At 41.5% G+C, this 14,857-nt stretch overlaps 1 protein-coding gene across 12 annotated transcripts in view; it reads right to left on the bottom strand.

The window, feature by feature from the left end:
- The window catches only part of Cep112 (centrosomal protein 112), a 375,808-nt gene that overhangs the window by 73,833 nt on the left and 287,118 nt on the right, over positions 1 to 14,857 (bottom strand). For 11 of the 12 annotated variants that reach the window (XM_027425839.2, XM_035447391.1, XM_035447385.1 and 8 more), the window contains 2 exons: positions 11,675 to 11,737; positions 4,896 to 5,045 (listed from right to left, as the gene is read on the bottom strand). In XM_027425839.2, coding sequence (XP_027281640.1) covers positions 4,896 to 5,045; positions 11,675 to 11,737 — 213 coding nt within the window. Of the gene's footprint in view, positions 1 to 4,895; positions 5,046 to 5,921; positions 6,181 to 11,674; positions 11,738 to 14,857 lie in introns of those variants that run through there. The other variant, XM_027425837.2, reaches the window with a different exon arrangement.

The following is a 14,857-nucleotide window of genomic DNA, read 5'->3' as shown; positions in this document are numbered from 1 at the left end:
GTGTCCTAGAACTGTCGCTTTATCATTAGAGCTATGGGCAGTAATTCTAGAAAGGAGAGATTTTATGAGGCAGGGTCAGAGAGGATGCAGTTCTGAGTGAGAGTAGGAACAAGTGACAGGGGAGTGAGGTGTGAGTCTAGAGAATTTAGGAGTTGTCCCAAGGACTGATTTATGAGATAAAGGCAGAGAAGAATTCCTTCATGAGGGGTTCTAGGACCTTCACCTGAGTAACTAGGTGGACGACAGTGATTTGATTCTGATATCTGGTACTAGAGGAAGGGTAGCTTGGGCTTGGGAAGAGCCAGAGAAGAAAATTCAGTCTCGTAAGATGTCTACTTTGAGTCACCCATGGACCATCTGAGTGGAAACATCCAATGTGGCTAGAAATGTGGGCTAAAACAGGGTACAGCTGCACATTGCTTTAATCCCAGTACATAAAAGGCTGAGACAGAAGGCTACTTAAGAAGAAGACCCTGGTCAAATAAATTAACAAAAAGTTAACAACCATGTAAACAGGTTGTAGGCTCATGGCAGAAAAACTTAAAATTGAAAATTCATTTGTGTGGAGGTTCACATGAAGGGACAGGATTGTCAGGGATGGCACAGACAAGAGGCCCACATGTGATGTGTAGAAAACTATTACTAAGTGTTAAAGAAGGAAGAGGAGAGAGAGACTAGAAATGGAAATGAGGGATGTGTCAGTTAGATGACCCGGGAAGGTGTTGCTATGGAAACACAGAAGCCCTTGGAGTCCAGTTTCTGTACATCAAAACCACAGTCCACAGATGTTCTGAGAACGGGAATATAATTTCTCTGCTTCAGTGTTGCAGACACAAATGAGCAGAGGCGACAGGCATTCCCACCCATCCTCTTCTATCTCTAGGATCTACCATGAAGACGACATCCCAGGCAGCTACAAATCCAAGAAGATTGTGCAGACATGCCAAGTGGGCCATCTCCAGTTGAAAGACTGGATCAAACTGCCAACAGTGCAGGCGCTTTCCATCGCTGACCCACAGGCATGCTGCATGGGAACCAAAGTCTGCTATGAAACAGCTCTGAGTCTGGGGGTTGCTATGCGGCATGTTTGTGGCAGCTGCTGACCAGCACAAGTTACTTGTTAATGTTATAAAGAAATCAATCAGTATTTTAAAATCAGATCACTGACAGTTTCCATCTAAGACCAAATAAGGGAGCAGATAGGAACAGGCCTCCTGAGCCATTTAATAGGGGCGGGCACTGTCAAATTATCATGCCGTGTTTTATCACGCTATAGTGTGCACACGGATGTCCTCAGTGGATTCTGTAGGCTGCCTTCTCCCTCACATGTTCTCAACAGCATATCTTTAGTACTTACAGAAACCCACAGATGGCTCAGAGGGCACAGGCACTGGGTTCAATAATCGTCTCTCATCTCAGTCCTCAGTTTGAGAGAGCTAAGCTCATCAAGAGGAAAGTAAGTGTGTGTGTGTGTGTGTGTGTGTGTGTGTGTGTGTGTGTGTGTGTCTGTCTGTCTGTCTGTCTGTCTGTCTGTCTCTCTCTGTGTGTGTGTGAAGCAGGTTTCACAATTAGAATCCTTGCTGTTTATCCACCATTGTTGACTATGTCTTCGGACAGATGTATTTGGTTCCAGAAAATTGAGCTTCCCGCTGACTCTGCCTCTCTCTAATTATCTACAAGTGTCCCTGTATCTTCGTCTGGATGTGTAGAGCCCTCAGTGTAAGTAGAATGTAAAATTCTCAGATTTGTTCCATCATTCAGACAGAGAGAAGGACAGAGGAGCAAGGATCTCCACCTGGGCATTGGCTTAATCCAGTCATGTTCAGAGATGCCCTGTAAGGACACAGGGGTTGGAGACCTAAAAGTGAATAGCTTAGGCTCTCAAGAAAGGCAGACTGGCTTGAACCTTCCACACCAGTTGTCAGGCAGTCTGGGGTTGAACTGGTCGTCCAATCTCAGCTTTGTCTTCCCACTGCTATGCTGGGGAAAATGTATTCTCAGAAAGATTCCCTTAACCACTGGGGAAAGTGTGGCGGGGGCAAGTGAGGACGTAGAAAGGAAGGCTGGAGAGCTGCTGCAGGACTAGAGAGAAGCCCATGAGAGCCGGCACAAGTGTCCAGGCACAGAGACTGCCTCCACATACCTAGCAAGCTCACATGAAATAAACTGAAAGGGATTATTCCAACTTTTGCTCCAAAATCCCATTCAGAAGCAGGGGCTTGTGATGAGCAGCAAGATGGAGAATAGGAAGAAAAGCCTCCAGAAGTGAGGGCAGGAAAAGCACTGGCTTCCTGACAGCTGGATGCAGAGAGAGAGAGAGAGAGAGAGAGAGAGAGAGAGAGAGAGAGAGAGAGAGAGAGAGAGAGCTAAGTGCTGGGCACGGGGCTGGGGTTGGGGCTAGAGGAAAATTAAAGGGACATTTCCTTTCCAAAAGGACGCAGGACTATCTTTGGTTGTACCTTTCCTTTTTTATTTTTTAAAGAACTGAGAAGTTCATGAAGAGATGAACTGGAGATAATTTGGGTTTTATGTACGTATTTCAAGACATTTGCTAAGTTAGTTGTCAGAGAACTCAGAGCACAGTGCTGTTGAATGATTCTCACTAACTATTACTCCTCTCTCTCTCCTCTCTCCCCGCCCCCCCCCCCTCTCTCTGTGTGATGTAGCCAGGGAAAAAAGCCAAGGAAATGAATGATAACAGATCAATTATTTTAGCAACTTTGATAGGAAAGAAAGCTGTTCACTTTACACATTAAGTATCAGAACCCAAACTGAATTGTATTTCAACTATTACTCTGTGTTTCCATTTTTTAAATTAATAAGCCCCCCTCCCTGCCCCCAGACAGGACTATGTTATAAAGCCCTGGCTGGCCTTGAACTTATGATCCCTCTGCTTCAGCCAAGTGCTGAGATTACAAATATGTGCCACTGTACTTGGCTTTTTAAATGTATTATTACTTTAATTTGCTACTATCAGGAAAAATAGGCTACATATATTTAAAAAGTTATATTTTTTATGTGCATTGGTGTTTTGCCTGCATGTATGTGTGTGTGTGAGTGTGTCGTTCTCTTGAAACTGGAGTTAGAAATGGTTGTGAGCTGCCATATGGGTGCTGGAAACTGATCCCTGGTCCTCTGGAAAAGCAGCCAGTGCTCTCAACTGCTGAGCCATCTCTCCAGCCCCAGTAATATGTTTTATGCATATGCCAGTACTTATCAACTCTCATCACTTAAATTCAGTCTGTGATTTGGGGTGGGTCTGAAGTTATGATTAAAAGGCTTTTCCCTTTTATCATGCAAATGGTTTAAAACTATAAGAATAAATATTTTAGAATAGGTAATTGTGCTAATTACAATTCTTTCAAGGTTAATTTTAATCCTTTAAGAACAACGCTAAGGAGTGACTGTTGATAGGGGTAACTTAACTCATGTCTTCCTCGGCTTATACAATGGGATCCACTAGTTTATTTGAAAATTGGAAATCACCGACCACTTGGTTATCTGGACATAAGTAGAGGAATATCTACCTAAAATTAAACTTTTTTTTTTTTTTTTTGGTTTTTCAAGACAGGGTTTCTCTGTGTAGCTTTGGAGCCTATCCTGGCACTCACTCTGGCACTCAGGCTGGCCTCGAACTCACAGAGATCTGCCTGCCTCTGCCTCCCTAGTGCTGGGATTAAAGGCGTGTGCCACCAACGCCCGGCTAAAATGAAACTTTTAAGTAACAGTTTAAACAAACTACGCAGCTCAGTTCATGCAAAGGAAACAGTCAACAGGCCAATGGCACCAACTGTAAGTGAAAAGTGGGCATGTAAGTGTAAGCTAAAAGGGCTTGAAAGTAGTTTTAAATAGCCAGATCATGAAAAAGAAAGTTCTTTACTTTTTGTCTCATAACCTATGCAGAGCAAAAGTCTCACAGATAGAAGTAAATAGGCGACATCCCATTAACCAAATCTCAAGTCGTCACCTGTAAAGTGAGGAGGTTGGGTATGCTGGTCTCAAAAGGATTTTCTGTCTCTTAAAGTCTTTGATTTTATTCAATACCATCTAGGCTTAGAAATATATATATATATTATACTTATTTTTCTTTGCTCTGTATGATTACTGTACATGTTTTAAGTATTGTTATAGCAAAGTCACTGAAAAATAACCCTTTGCTGGGTGTTCTTTAAACCGATTTGTTCTCCTTTTAGTCGTATTTATAAAGTTTTCCTGACGCTGCTTCTCACAGATGAAACACAGCGTGATGCAGACACTTACAATAGCAGCCACTACTATGAAGCCAAGGAAAAGGCTGCTTTGAGATCCAACTGCCTCTCGCCTAGAGGATCAGGTCCAGGGAGTTTTCTGTTGCTATTAAGGTGTGAATGGTTCTCTGAAGCCATTTAGAAACAACCAAAGTTCTCAGCAGCAACAATCAACCCTGTGCTGTGTCAAAGCACATCAGATGGCTGGAATTCCATGCCTGGAACAAACGCTATTGCTCATTATGTGAATACATAATGAAAGGATGTGGGCAAAGAACAGAATATAAATTGGAAGCTGACTTCTGAATGTGCTAGGCAGCAGTACTGGGCTGAAACACTCATTCTAATTTCAAGAGACAATTCCAAAGTAGTTCTCAAGAGAAAGGACGAGGTATTTTTCAAATATTTGTTCAATATGAATGGGTAGGGGATGCCAAAAATGACTTTATGCTGGCATGCGATCTCTTGGAGGGAAGTCAGCCTGAGTCACTGGATACATCAAAGGTAGAGAGTCCAGTGAATGGAATTACTGCAGGCTGTGTGAGCAAGCCAGATACCTGAGTTCATCTGCCCACTGCTGCGATTTCAGCCTCCTTTTAATTACATTAAAGCAGCTGGTACCACTGGTTACTGCAGTCTTTAGATTACCTTGATTGCTTGGTCATTATCTCTAATCAGCTGCTGCTTCTCATCTTCAAACTTTTGTATAGCATCCTGGAGCCGCCTTTCTGCAGCAAGCTGCTGCCGACTGCTCTCCTCTTTCAGGGAGGAAATGGTTGTCTGAAGCTCTGCTATGATCTAAAATGAAAACAGCATGCTGTAGCTTCAAATTCTCCACGAGAGGCATCTATTTTATATGTATTTATGCTTAACAAAGGAATGAATTTGGCAAAACTCTGTTCCACAAACTGAACATTTTCAATTAACATATCACTCAGGATAATGCATGAAATTCCACACAATAAAAGACTACAATAAAACTGTGAATGGTGAACAACTGCTGAACCAAATATATTTGGAAGGCATTTCCACTCTAACATTCCACAATATTTACTCATCAGAAGAAAGAACATCTGTGATCTCAAAAAAATGAAAAGAGTCAGACTGTATTTTACTGAGAAATAAAATTCTTAAGAGTGAAGAAGGCTGGTCTGACTTTGTAAGACTTTGTACCACCACCACCACCACCACCACCACCACCACCACACACCACCACACACCACCACCACCTCCACCAGCAACACCACCAGCAACACCACCTCCACCACCACCACCACCACCATTCACTACCACCTCCAGCAACACCACAAACCTCTACCACCAGCACCAGCACCACCACACACTACCACCACCATCCGCCAGCACCACCCTGATTTTGCATGGTCATGTTTATTCTTTATGATCACCCAATTCCACACAGTAAGTTGTGGGTATTAACTAATGTTATGTACTGTGCTGCTGAGATTTAAAGCTTTTATATTATTTGCTACTGTGATATAGTCTGATTATCCCCTCTTTAAAAAGAGGAAACACAAAGAGGTCAAACATTTTATATTGCTGAAGATGATGGACAAGAATTGAAGCTCACAGTCACCTTCATCTTCTAATGAGCCAATTCCATTTTTGTTTTTAACAAAATTTTGGTGAGAAGTTCGCACTTCCAAGTAGGCTGCGTCCTTCCTAAGTGCACACTCGTGAAAGTTTATTCTGGCTCGGATAGTGCCCTTCCACAGGGACTCCTGTAGCTCTCTCCACATTCAGGAGTTAGTTCCCTCCAGGGCAGGGTTCCCGCCACCTTCTCAAATTAACATCTGATGAGGAATGCAATGGGCCCACTGAGAGTGTATCTCTTCCTTTGCTTTGGATGCAGCCATTTCCTTTCAATCTCAACGGCGGCGAGGATTGTTTTTGAAAGCAGGAAATGGTTGTTTCTCTAATAAAAGAAACAGTATCAGTACTCACAATGCTGAAACAGTACCAGTGTTCACAATACAGCTCTGTGAGTGGGATGCCAACAGTGAGAAACACGGGGCTTAGCTGTCTTCCTTGAGCTCAGTTTCCCACAAAACAGGAGCACAACATCAAAAGACAAAGCAATGGAAACTATATGGAGGGTCATAAAAACCACACGACATAGAAATACTAGTTGTCACAATGGACATGCACAGAACATTGTTATGATAAAAATGGAGTGTTCATGCTTGGTGTGCAAATTTGCTGTAACAAAGTTTAAAATTTAATCAAATGCTAAGATTATCTTGAAATGAAGAAATTCATAAGAGCAGATGAGAATATTAAATGGACCCTCTGCTGTGAGTGGAGGAATTCACTTACTGAGAATAGAATACTGTTCATCTATTTTAAGAATTTTGATTAAATGTTGCTCCCGTGCAACAAATGTTACATCCGGTCAATTACTTTTCATAGCACTTTCATCCATAAGTAGTAAAGGTTAAATTCCTACAGTAAATGTCAAAAACTGAAGCACAGAAGAACCAGCCTCTAGTTACAGGGCCAGGGGGGTTAGGAATAAGAAAGCCAGATTTCCTCAACCTACCATGAAATTGAAGATTGATATTTTATAGGAACATGGGGCCAAACAGACAACACAGTTTAATATTTCAGTGTCTGCAGCTGAGAAAACCACAACTTCATACAAGTGGGGCATTTAACTCTGTGGTGTGTGTTTAGTTCTCTACAATTTTGTCACATGTGTAGATTTGGGTATCTATCATAGTCATGTAATCTACTTTTAAAGTACATGGGATTTATTTTCCTTTTAAAAATACTATAATTGAGCAAATCAGTATTGAGTAGAAACAGGAGGATCAGGAGTTTAAGGTCAGTTTTAGCTACATGGTAAGTTTGTGACTAGCTTGGGATACATGAGACCTTGCCTCAAAAAAAAAAAGTAAGACTGAGATCAGTATAGCTAAGATTGAAGATCAAAATATTTTGAGGTATTTAAAATGATTTTAAGGGCTCAAGATCGGGATATTCCTCATTCTTAGAAGATTCTGGCCAATGCATACAAGAAGAAATGAGTGTAGGTTTTGGAAGGAACTATCCATGACATTCTAAGGAAGGCACACTTGCTTTTACATTTTTATGGGGAGGAATAATAAGACCTCTATAGGGGTAAATTTTGATTATATTTGGAAAGCTATTTTAAAACTTATAAAGGTGACATAAGGAAATGTCAAAACACTTGAAGTCAAACACTATGGCTAGACAAGTAGGTTGATTAGTAGGTAGGATGACAGTGTGTCACCTAAAAAAAAAGATTTGATATTCTAAATATCCCAGATTAAGAAGAACTTAGAATACCTGGCTAGCAAATATGGTTTAGGTTAGGAAAACAGCATGGATCTCCATGTCTATTCACTGTAGACTTCGGAGTACAAGAAAACAAACTTTTCCACCTTAGGTGAGAGCATATATCACTGGCAGTAAGTATTTAAGTAATGAATTATAATGATAAATTAAGTAGTGAACTCTCATGGTAAATAAGAAACATCCCCATCAGGAAAAATAAATTGACATAGCTTAGCCTTTCCATAAGCACTAGTAAAAAGTTTTGGAAAAAATTAAAAGGAATTGGTTATATCCAATCATAATTGGGAGTTTCCAGTTTGGATAGAATCATAATTAGAGATTATAAAGAAAAATGTCACTAAGTGTTTTCCCTACATTTATTTCATAGTAAGGAGTGGATCAGGACATTTTTATGTAGATATGAAAAATGAACACTCTGGTAGACAGCAGGCGCTATTTTGGGAGGATGCTGTAAGCAGCCTGACCCATGAAAGCAATAATGGTTTCTAATGATTGTTAAGCAATGAAACTTTGTGTATTTATTAGGATCTTATTTAAAGTCTTTACAGAATTTAAAATAAAGGTTAAATTTCACTTTTTATTTCTAGTGTGTGTGTGTGTGTGTGTGTGTGTGTGTGTGTGTGTGTGTGTGTGTGTGTGTGTTTCAGATTGTGGTACAGTTTGAGGCTTGTAAAATTCTTCCTCTAAGTTCAATAGCCAACAAAAACCGTAACTAGAAAGGACAGGAAGGCACTGGGGTTCCTCACAAAATACAGGAGGGCAGAGCCCTTTGCTACCTTCCGCATGGCCCCTAGACACAGTGGGGGCATGAGGCATACTTCATGGGCATTAATCTGCACCATGAAGGGGAAGCTAGCCAGGGTAGTGCCTAGGGTTGACTGGCAGTGGGTGGGTATGGCTGGCACCTGGTCCTCTTCAGCTATGAATATTTTAGCAAAATGGTACTACCTTGTTTTGGCAAATGAAGAGTAGGGAACTGAACTGAGTTTAGAGACTGTGTTAAGCTGAGAAGGCAAGGTTGATATCTAATATTCAGACAAAAAGAACAAACGCGTGTGGTGATACTTGTTTATGATCTAGCAAAGCTTGCCTGAAGATCAGAAAAGCAAAGCAGCCAGCCATTAGCTCTTAACTCTACCTCAGACTGAAAGGGGGACTCTGTCTCCAGGAATCCTCAGATTGAATCCCATTGCACTGTTCTCCATCAAACCTCAAACCACCTAGACTGCTCCTGTCTCCTCTCACCTTATATTCCTCTCTAGTGCTGGGATTAAAGGCATGTCATCCCAAGTGCTGGGATCAAATGTGTGATCCTCTATGGCTAAACAGTGGCCTAGGTATGTGGCTAACTAGTAGTTTATTGTGGGTGTGGCTAACTAGTGGCTTAGCTCTGCACGATGATCTTCAGGCAAGCTTTATTAGATCATAAACAAAATATCACCACAAATATGTGACTGAAAGAGCTGGAGATGCTGCTGCACTGGCTGTTATGGTGAAGGCTGTGTAGGCTCACAAGGGGCATAGTTTTTGAGTGTGCCAGGGGTAAAGTGCACATGTTCTTCTAGGTCCAAAGCTTGATAAGATTTTAAGATCAAGTAACTCCCTTTATAGGAAGAAAAGATTGCAAATATTTTCCCAATTTAAACTGCCACTCTCTTGAGTGCCAATGGACCCATCACTCATTCACATTAGCACTGTTCTTGAGAGGAAGATTTTAAAATCCTGATAAACACAGTGTAGCAGCTTTGCTTCTGGTACTCTCACCAGCTTGATGAGATATGCCAGTAAACTTGCATCTGGAAGCATAAACAGCCCATGTTTCATTCTTTTTTTAAAATGTTCATTTAAAAATAATCTGTTTCTCAGCGGTGACTGGCACTGTAACTGATGTTTTCAAATGCCGGTTCACGGCTATAAATACTCACTGCATCAGACATGGGTAGAGACTATTATCAGTGGAAGGCTATCTTCCACTTGACATCCTATGTATTTTTTGGCATTGCATTGCTATTTAGCTTATAAAATGATTATAGTGCATGATAGTTACTGGTTTCATGTCCTTCTCCTTGATGTCTTGAAGAAAAATAGTAAGTTTGCATGTTTCCAAATTTTGTAGAGAAATTGCATCAGTTTTTAAATACCCCAAAACACAGTGTCTGATGAAAAAAAATTCTTTCTTGCAGACCTTTTCCTTGGCTCCTTTCTTCCTTTCCTACTGCAATGTTCATACACCTGAGGTTGCTAACAGTCACTAAATGTTCTAGTACATACAAGGCACTGTGTGCTTTGGACATTGGTTTCTTAATATTTAAAACCATCTTAAAGGGTAAGTACTGATTCCCCACTTGACTAATGAGGAAACTGAATTCCAAGGGTGGCAGGTAAACTTGCTCAAGGTCACACAAGTGGTAGGACTGTTTGGTATTCCAACCAGGTCTGTGGATTCCAAGCTCCGGCTTTCTTATATGCTAACATTTAATTTGCTTTAATGCTTTACCTACACTTTCCTGTAGGTAAACCTAAGGCTCCTGTTTACAGTCTTGTTAGCTAAGCATTCTCATTAGCTAGCTTCTATCTCACAGCCTGTATCCTCCATTTCAAATAAAGCAAAAATAAGTTCTATGCCAAGTTGCAATTTTTCATGTTTCTGTCTAAACTTTCATTTGGGAGTGTTAAGATTTCTTTCCAATGGTTACAAGTATTGTTTTCAGCAGATTAACAAGGACATCTCTCCCTGAAGGGTTGGAATAATGGCAACCAAGCCACAATCATCTCACACATAAACACAAATGACTATTCAATTAAACAAAGACTTCTGACTTTATTAATGGCATTAGAATTATACAACATGCTCATTTTAGAAATAATTACAGAATTGACATTTCCTGATAACTACATTCAAAGTTCTGCTGTATTGGGAAGTTAAAGCATAGGGCTGGGCTGGTATGTCAAAGGTCAGGATTGCCACTTTGAAGTCAGCTCCAGGCTGAGTCCTGGCTTAGTCACTTGCTAACTCCTATGATCTCATCTCTCTCTGATCTCAGATTTCTGCCCTCTACTGCTGAGCTACAGCCCCAGCCCTTAACTCTCAGTTTTCTCAACTGGAAAAATGGAGCCAATGAGGAAGACTGAATCAAGTCACTAGGCTTGTGCCCAGAAATGTTGGATATTACCATTTGTTCTGTGGCTCCTATTATCAGGAAATTCATAAAATGGAACATGAATTTCAGTTTACATGCCGCTGTACACAGGCAATGATACTAAAGGCAACTTCAAGTCATTAGACATGAACACTGTAAAACCAAATGGCTTAGTTAGCCATCTACAAAATAAAGGTAAACGGTGTTTTCTTGTTCTAGCAGAACTTACAGAACTCCCTAACTGAAGCCACTGGAAAACAGGACAACTCATGAACCTAAATTCTGCAAGCATTGCCCATCTAGCAGAGGTAGCATTTAACTGTTAGCCTTCCTTATGGTAAAACCTCTGGAGTTAACGACAAACAAGTGATGGGTGCAGGGATTCTTTTCCCACCCTCCAGAAGGAGCCAACAGTTGAGCTGACAATTTAACCTAGAATTGTCTGTCATTTTGAATTAGTCAACTAGCTCATGGGTGCAACAAGTTAGAATATTGAAAAGAAAAAAAGCACAGATGTTATCAACCTGCTTACATCACAAATGTAGATGTGTATCCCTGCCTTGTGAAATGTCTTTTGGCCCAGGCTTGTTCAAGTGTGCCATCTGGTTTTACAACATTTTACTCTCTCTCTCTCTCTCTCTCTCTCTCTCTCTCTCTCTCTCTCTCTCTCTCTTTCTCCTCTCTCTCTCTCCCTCTGTATGTGTGTGAACATGAAGCTGTGTGTGTTGGTTCAAATAGCTCAATAGGCAAAATTGTTCCTGATTTTAATAAGATGGAAATACTAAGAACATTTTATTTATTTATCTATCCATCAAAATATGACATGAATTCATGAAAAATTGACAAGAATTTGGTTTAACTCTGAAGTACAAAGGTTTGCTGCATTGGTTTCATTTCTGCTTTTTTGTTTGGGATTTACTGTTTGGTTTTGTGTCTTTAGCCCATGCTTACCTGGGAAGATTTGGAAAGCTTCTGAGTGTATTCCTTCTCGATCTGCTTCAGTCTGCTGTTGGCCTGCAAAACACACGTACACGAACACACACACAGTGACCTGTGAGCTTGGTATCTCTTCCACATGCCTATCACCAGGCAGCTGGGATGCCTGCCAGCGGCACCGCCCTTCTGGGCAGCCAGAAAACCACAGGGCTTGTCTTTGATCTGACGCCAACTATTCATCACTGAAGAAGCAAGCAAGAAAAAAAAAAGAGAGAGAGATCTCTCCTGCCAATTATTAGACAAACATAAGACTTCTGTGGATAGAAAGAAAAAGGGAAAAGGAGAGACAGAAATAGACATAGCAAGTGTGACGGCTCAAAGGTAAAGGAAGGGGGAGAACGAAGAAACAGGAAGGGGAAGGAAGACAAATGGGACAGGGAGCTGGAGGAGGAAAGGAAGGACGGTGGGAAGTTGAATACTCTTTGCCGTAGTTTAAAAAGAAAAATAGGTGTTCTCAGACAAAGGCAGATGTGAAAAGTTCAGACCACTAAGCAGAGTTGAGCCCCTACTTGGCTGAACACACAAGAGCAATCTTTTGAAGTGACAAATATATCTAAATCAAACAGTTTTCTATCCTGGAACTAGGGTAGCTTTCCCAGAATAAGTCCACATTGCTTAGAACGTGATTAGCCTCCTGCCACTCAGTTCTTAGTCCTTCAGATGTGACCCTTTTCTGCTCTCCGGGAGTGCTTGGGATCTTCACTCCCAGTGCTCAGCAAGGTTCCAGTGACATGCCCTGTCAACCATACAGACCCCTCGCTTTTTCAGAATGGGCTTTAGCCACTATTGTTGTCTGCTTGTTCATCTGCCTGCCACTCTGTTTTGTCATCTTTTTTCACTGTTGCTATTTTCCATATCTGTCTTTTGATTTCTCCTAAGTTTCCCCAGCTTTTACTTTAAGATGCCCTATGGGATTTGAAACAACTGCTAGTGGAGTTGGAATTTCTAAGGGTTCTGTCTTGTTCTATAAAACAACATCATTATGAACTCCCATTTTACAAGTAAGGAAACTGAGGCATAGAGAGTTTTGATAACCTTCCCAGCACCATATAGATTACAAAATGATGGAACTGAGACTTAACACCTGCCCCCAACACACACACACACACACACACACACCACAAGAGAAGAACAGGGAGCTCCTCTGCAAGAGCACACAGCAGTTACATGCACACAGGACATTGCTGATGTAAGGATTCAGGCATTATGCCGGCCTGCCCTGTCACCTGGCAGAATGCAATCAGGCAGTGCCCTTGGCCAGCCCAGGGTCCTATGGCTGCTATATCACTATGTAGTCTGCACGCAGGTTCAAAGGTCCTTTTAAGAGGAAAACTTCACCCACTTCCGGTCTATTTCCCGCTGCTCCTCTGAAGGGGCAGTTTTCCTCTCCTGTCTCTCCTCCTCCTCTCTTTCTTTCTTTCTTTCTTTCTTTCTTTCTTTCTTTCTTTCTCTTTCTTTCTTCTTTCTTTTCTCTTCCTCCTCTCCCTTCCCTTCCTTTACTCCCTTCCCTTTCCCCCAATAAAATTTCCCATCAAGCACAGCCTGCCTGGCATGTTTGTCTCTCGCCGGCCATGGAAGTGGCCAAGGTCGCCCTCGCTCCCCTATTATAACAGCTGAATTCTTCTGAGGTTATCTAGTGTCTGAAGATGCATCCATCTAGCCATATGTCAAGCACTATCTGAGTGATTCTCCATTTAAAGGGTTTTCTATACACTAGTATTTTCGTTCCTGTCTTTCCTCATGTCTGTTGATCTTTGGTGTCTTTTTTCTTAGAACCTCTATAGCTTACTGGAAGCAGTTTGGATATGTACACATTTCTGGTTGGATAGACTTCCGAATAAGGTATGACACATGGGCCTGGTTTCCTCTGAGGCCATCTCCCATTGGACTTCCTTGCTGGGCATTTGCACAGAGTGTATTCTCTAATACACCACTTACATCCTAGATCTGGATACCATGCCTTAGAAAGGCACCTGGGTATTGAGGACAGACAATATACACAAACCATCTTTATTTTAGCCTCAACTGCACCCAAGTTAATTTTTTCATTCTATCTCTTTGGAGAGTCCCAGGGTGGAGGTGGGACTAGTATTGTAAATAGCCAGGCCATCATCTGAGTCATGTTACTTCCTTATTCAAACTTTGAACCCATTTTCCAGTTGTCACCCTATCCCTGCTCAGATCCCTGCAATTCCTGAAGTCTTCCCAAACTTGGACAGCAGGACAGATTCTGCTGTTTTTAAAGGCATTGTCCAAGCCTTCTTTTTCCTGAAGGCTGTTTGTACTTTTAGTATGCCAAGACCATTTTTGATCCAGCCCTTTCTCCAGTACTAAAAATTTGTTGACTGTTATGTGTCCTGTTGTTTCCTTTCTGTCTTTTTGAAGGAATTATTTTATAAAAATGCAGACATCTGGGTTGCATTCCAAAATTCTGATTTCATTCAAGTTATCACAACAACAACAACAACAACAGCAGCAGCAGCAGCAACAACTACATGCACACACACACACACACACACACACACACACACACACACCAACTCTGTAGTTATTTTAACATTCAGCTGAAGCCGTAAGTCACAGTCCATTCCCCTTTCTTTCATCCTCTTGTAGTGCTGGGGATCAAACCCAGGAATTCTAAATGGGACATCTGTGCCATGTCCCCTTTCCCAAGAACCAGGGATCATTTAAGGGGAGGATGCAGAAAGTTTGTAAAAGCCAGAAGAGGTGGATGACTATAGTGAAACTGTTTTCTGGACACAATTTGGCAGTTGAACCTATGAACTCACAATGTCTTGTTAGCATGCACAAGATCTGCACAAGATCAGGCCACACAGAATCACAGCATCAAGTGGGGAGGTATCGGGAAGTCTTACTCCTAGGGGAGGAGCTATTGGCAATTGATGGCCAAGAAAGGGAGAATCCATTTTCTTTGGGGATGAGGCCCTTGAATGGTTATCCATGCTCCCGTAACAACCCTAAACCCACGCACCCATTGGTAGCACCAAGAGAATATCGGAAATTGGGAGGGATTAGTGGTAGGGAGAGAGAGAGGAAGCGCTACATGGGAGGAAATGAAAGGTAGACATGATTACAACACACTACATACATGTATGAAATTCTCAAACAATGAAAAAA

Source organism: Cricetulus griseus, chromosome 7 (assembly GCF_003668045.3).
Source record: "Cricetulus griseus strain 17A/GY chromosome 7, alternate assembly CriGri-PICRH-1.0, whole genome shotgun sequence".
In the NCBI taxonomy this organism is placed as follows: Eukaryota; Metazoa; Chordata; class Mammalia; order Rodentia; family Cricetidae; genus Cricetulus; species Cricetulus griseus.
The sequence above is the reverse complement of the archived record's forward strand: the minus strand, read 5'-3'. Positions and strand labels throughout refer to the sequence as shown.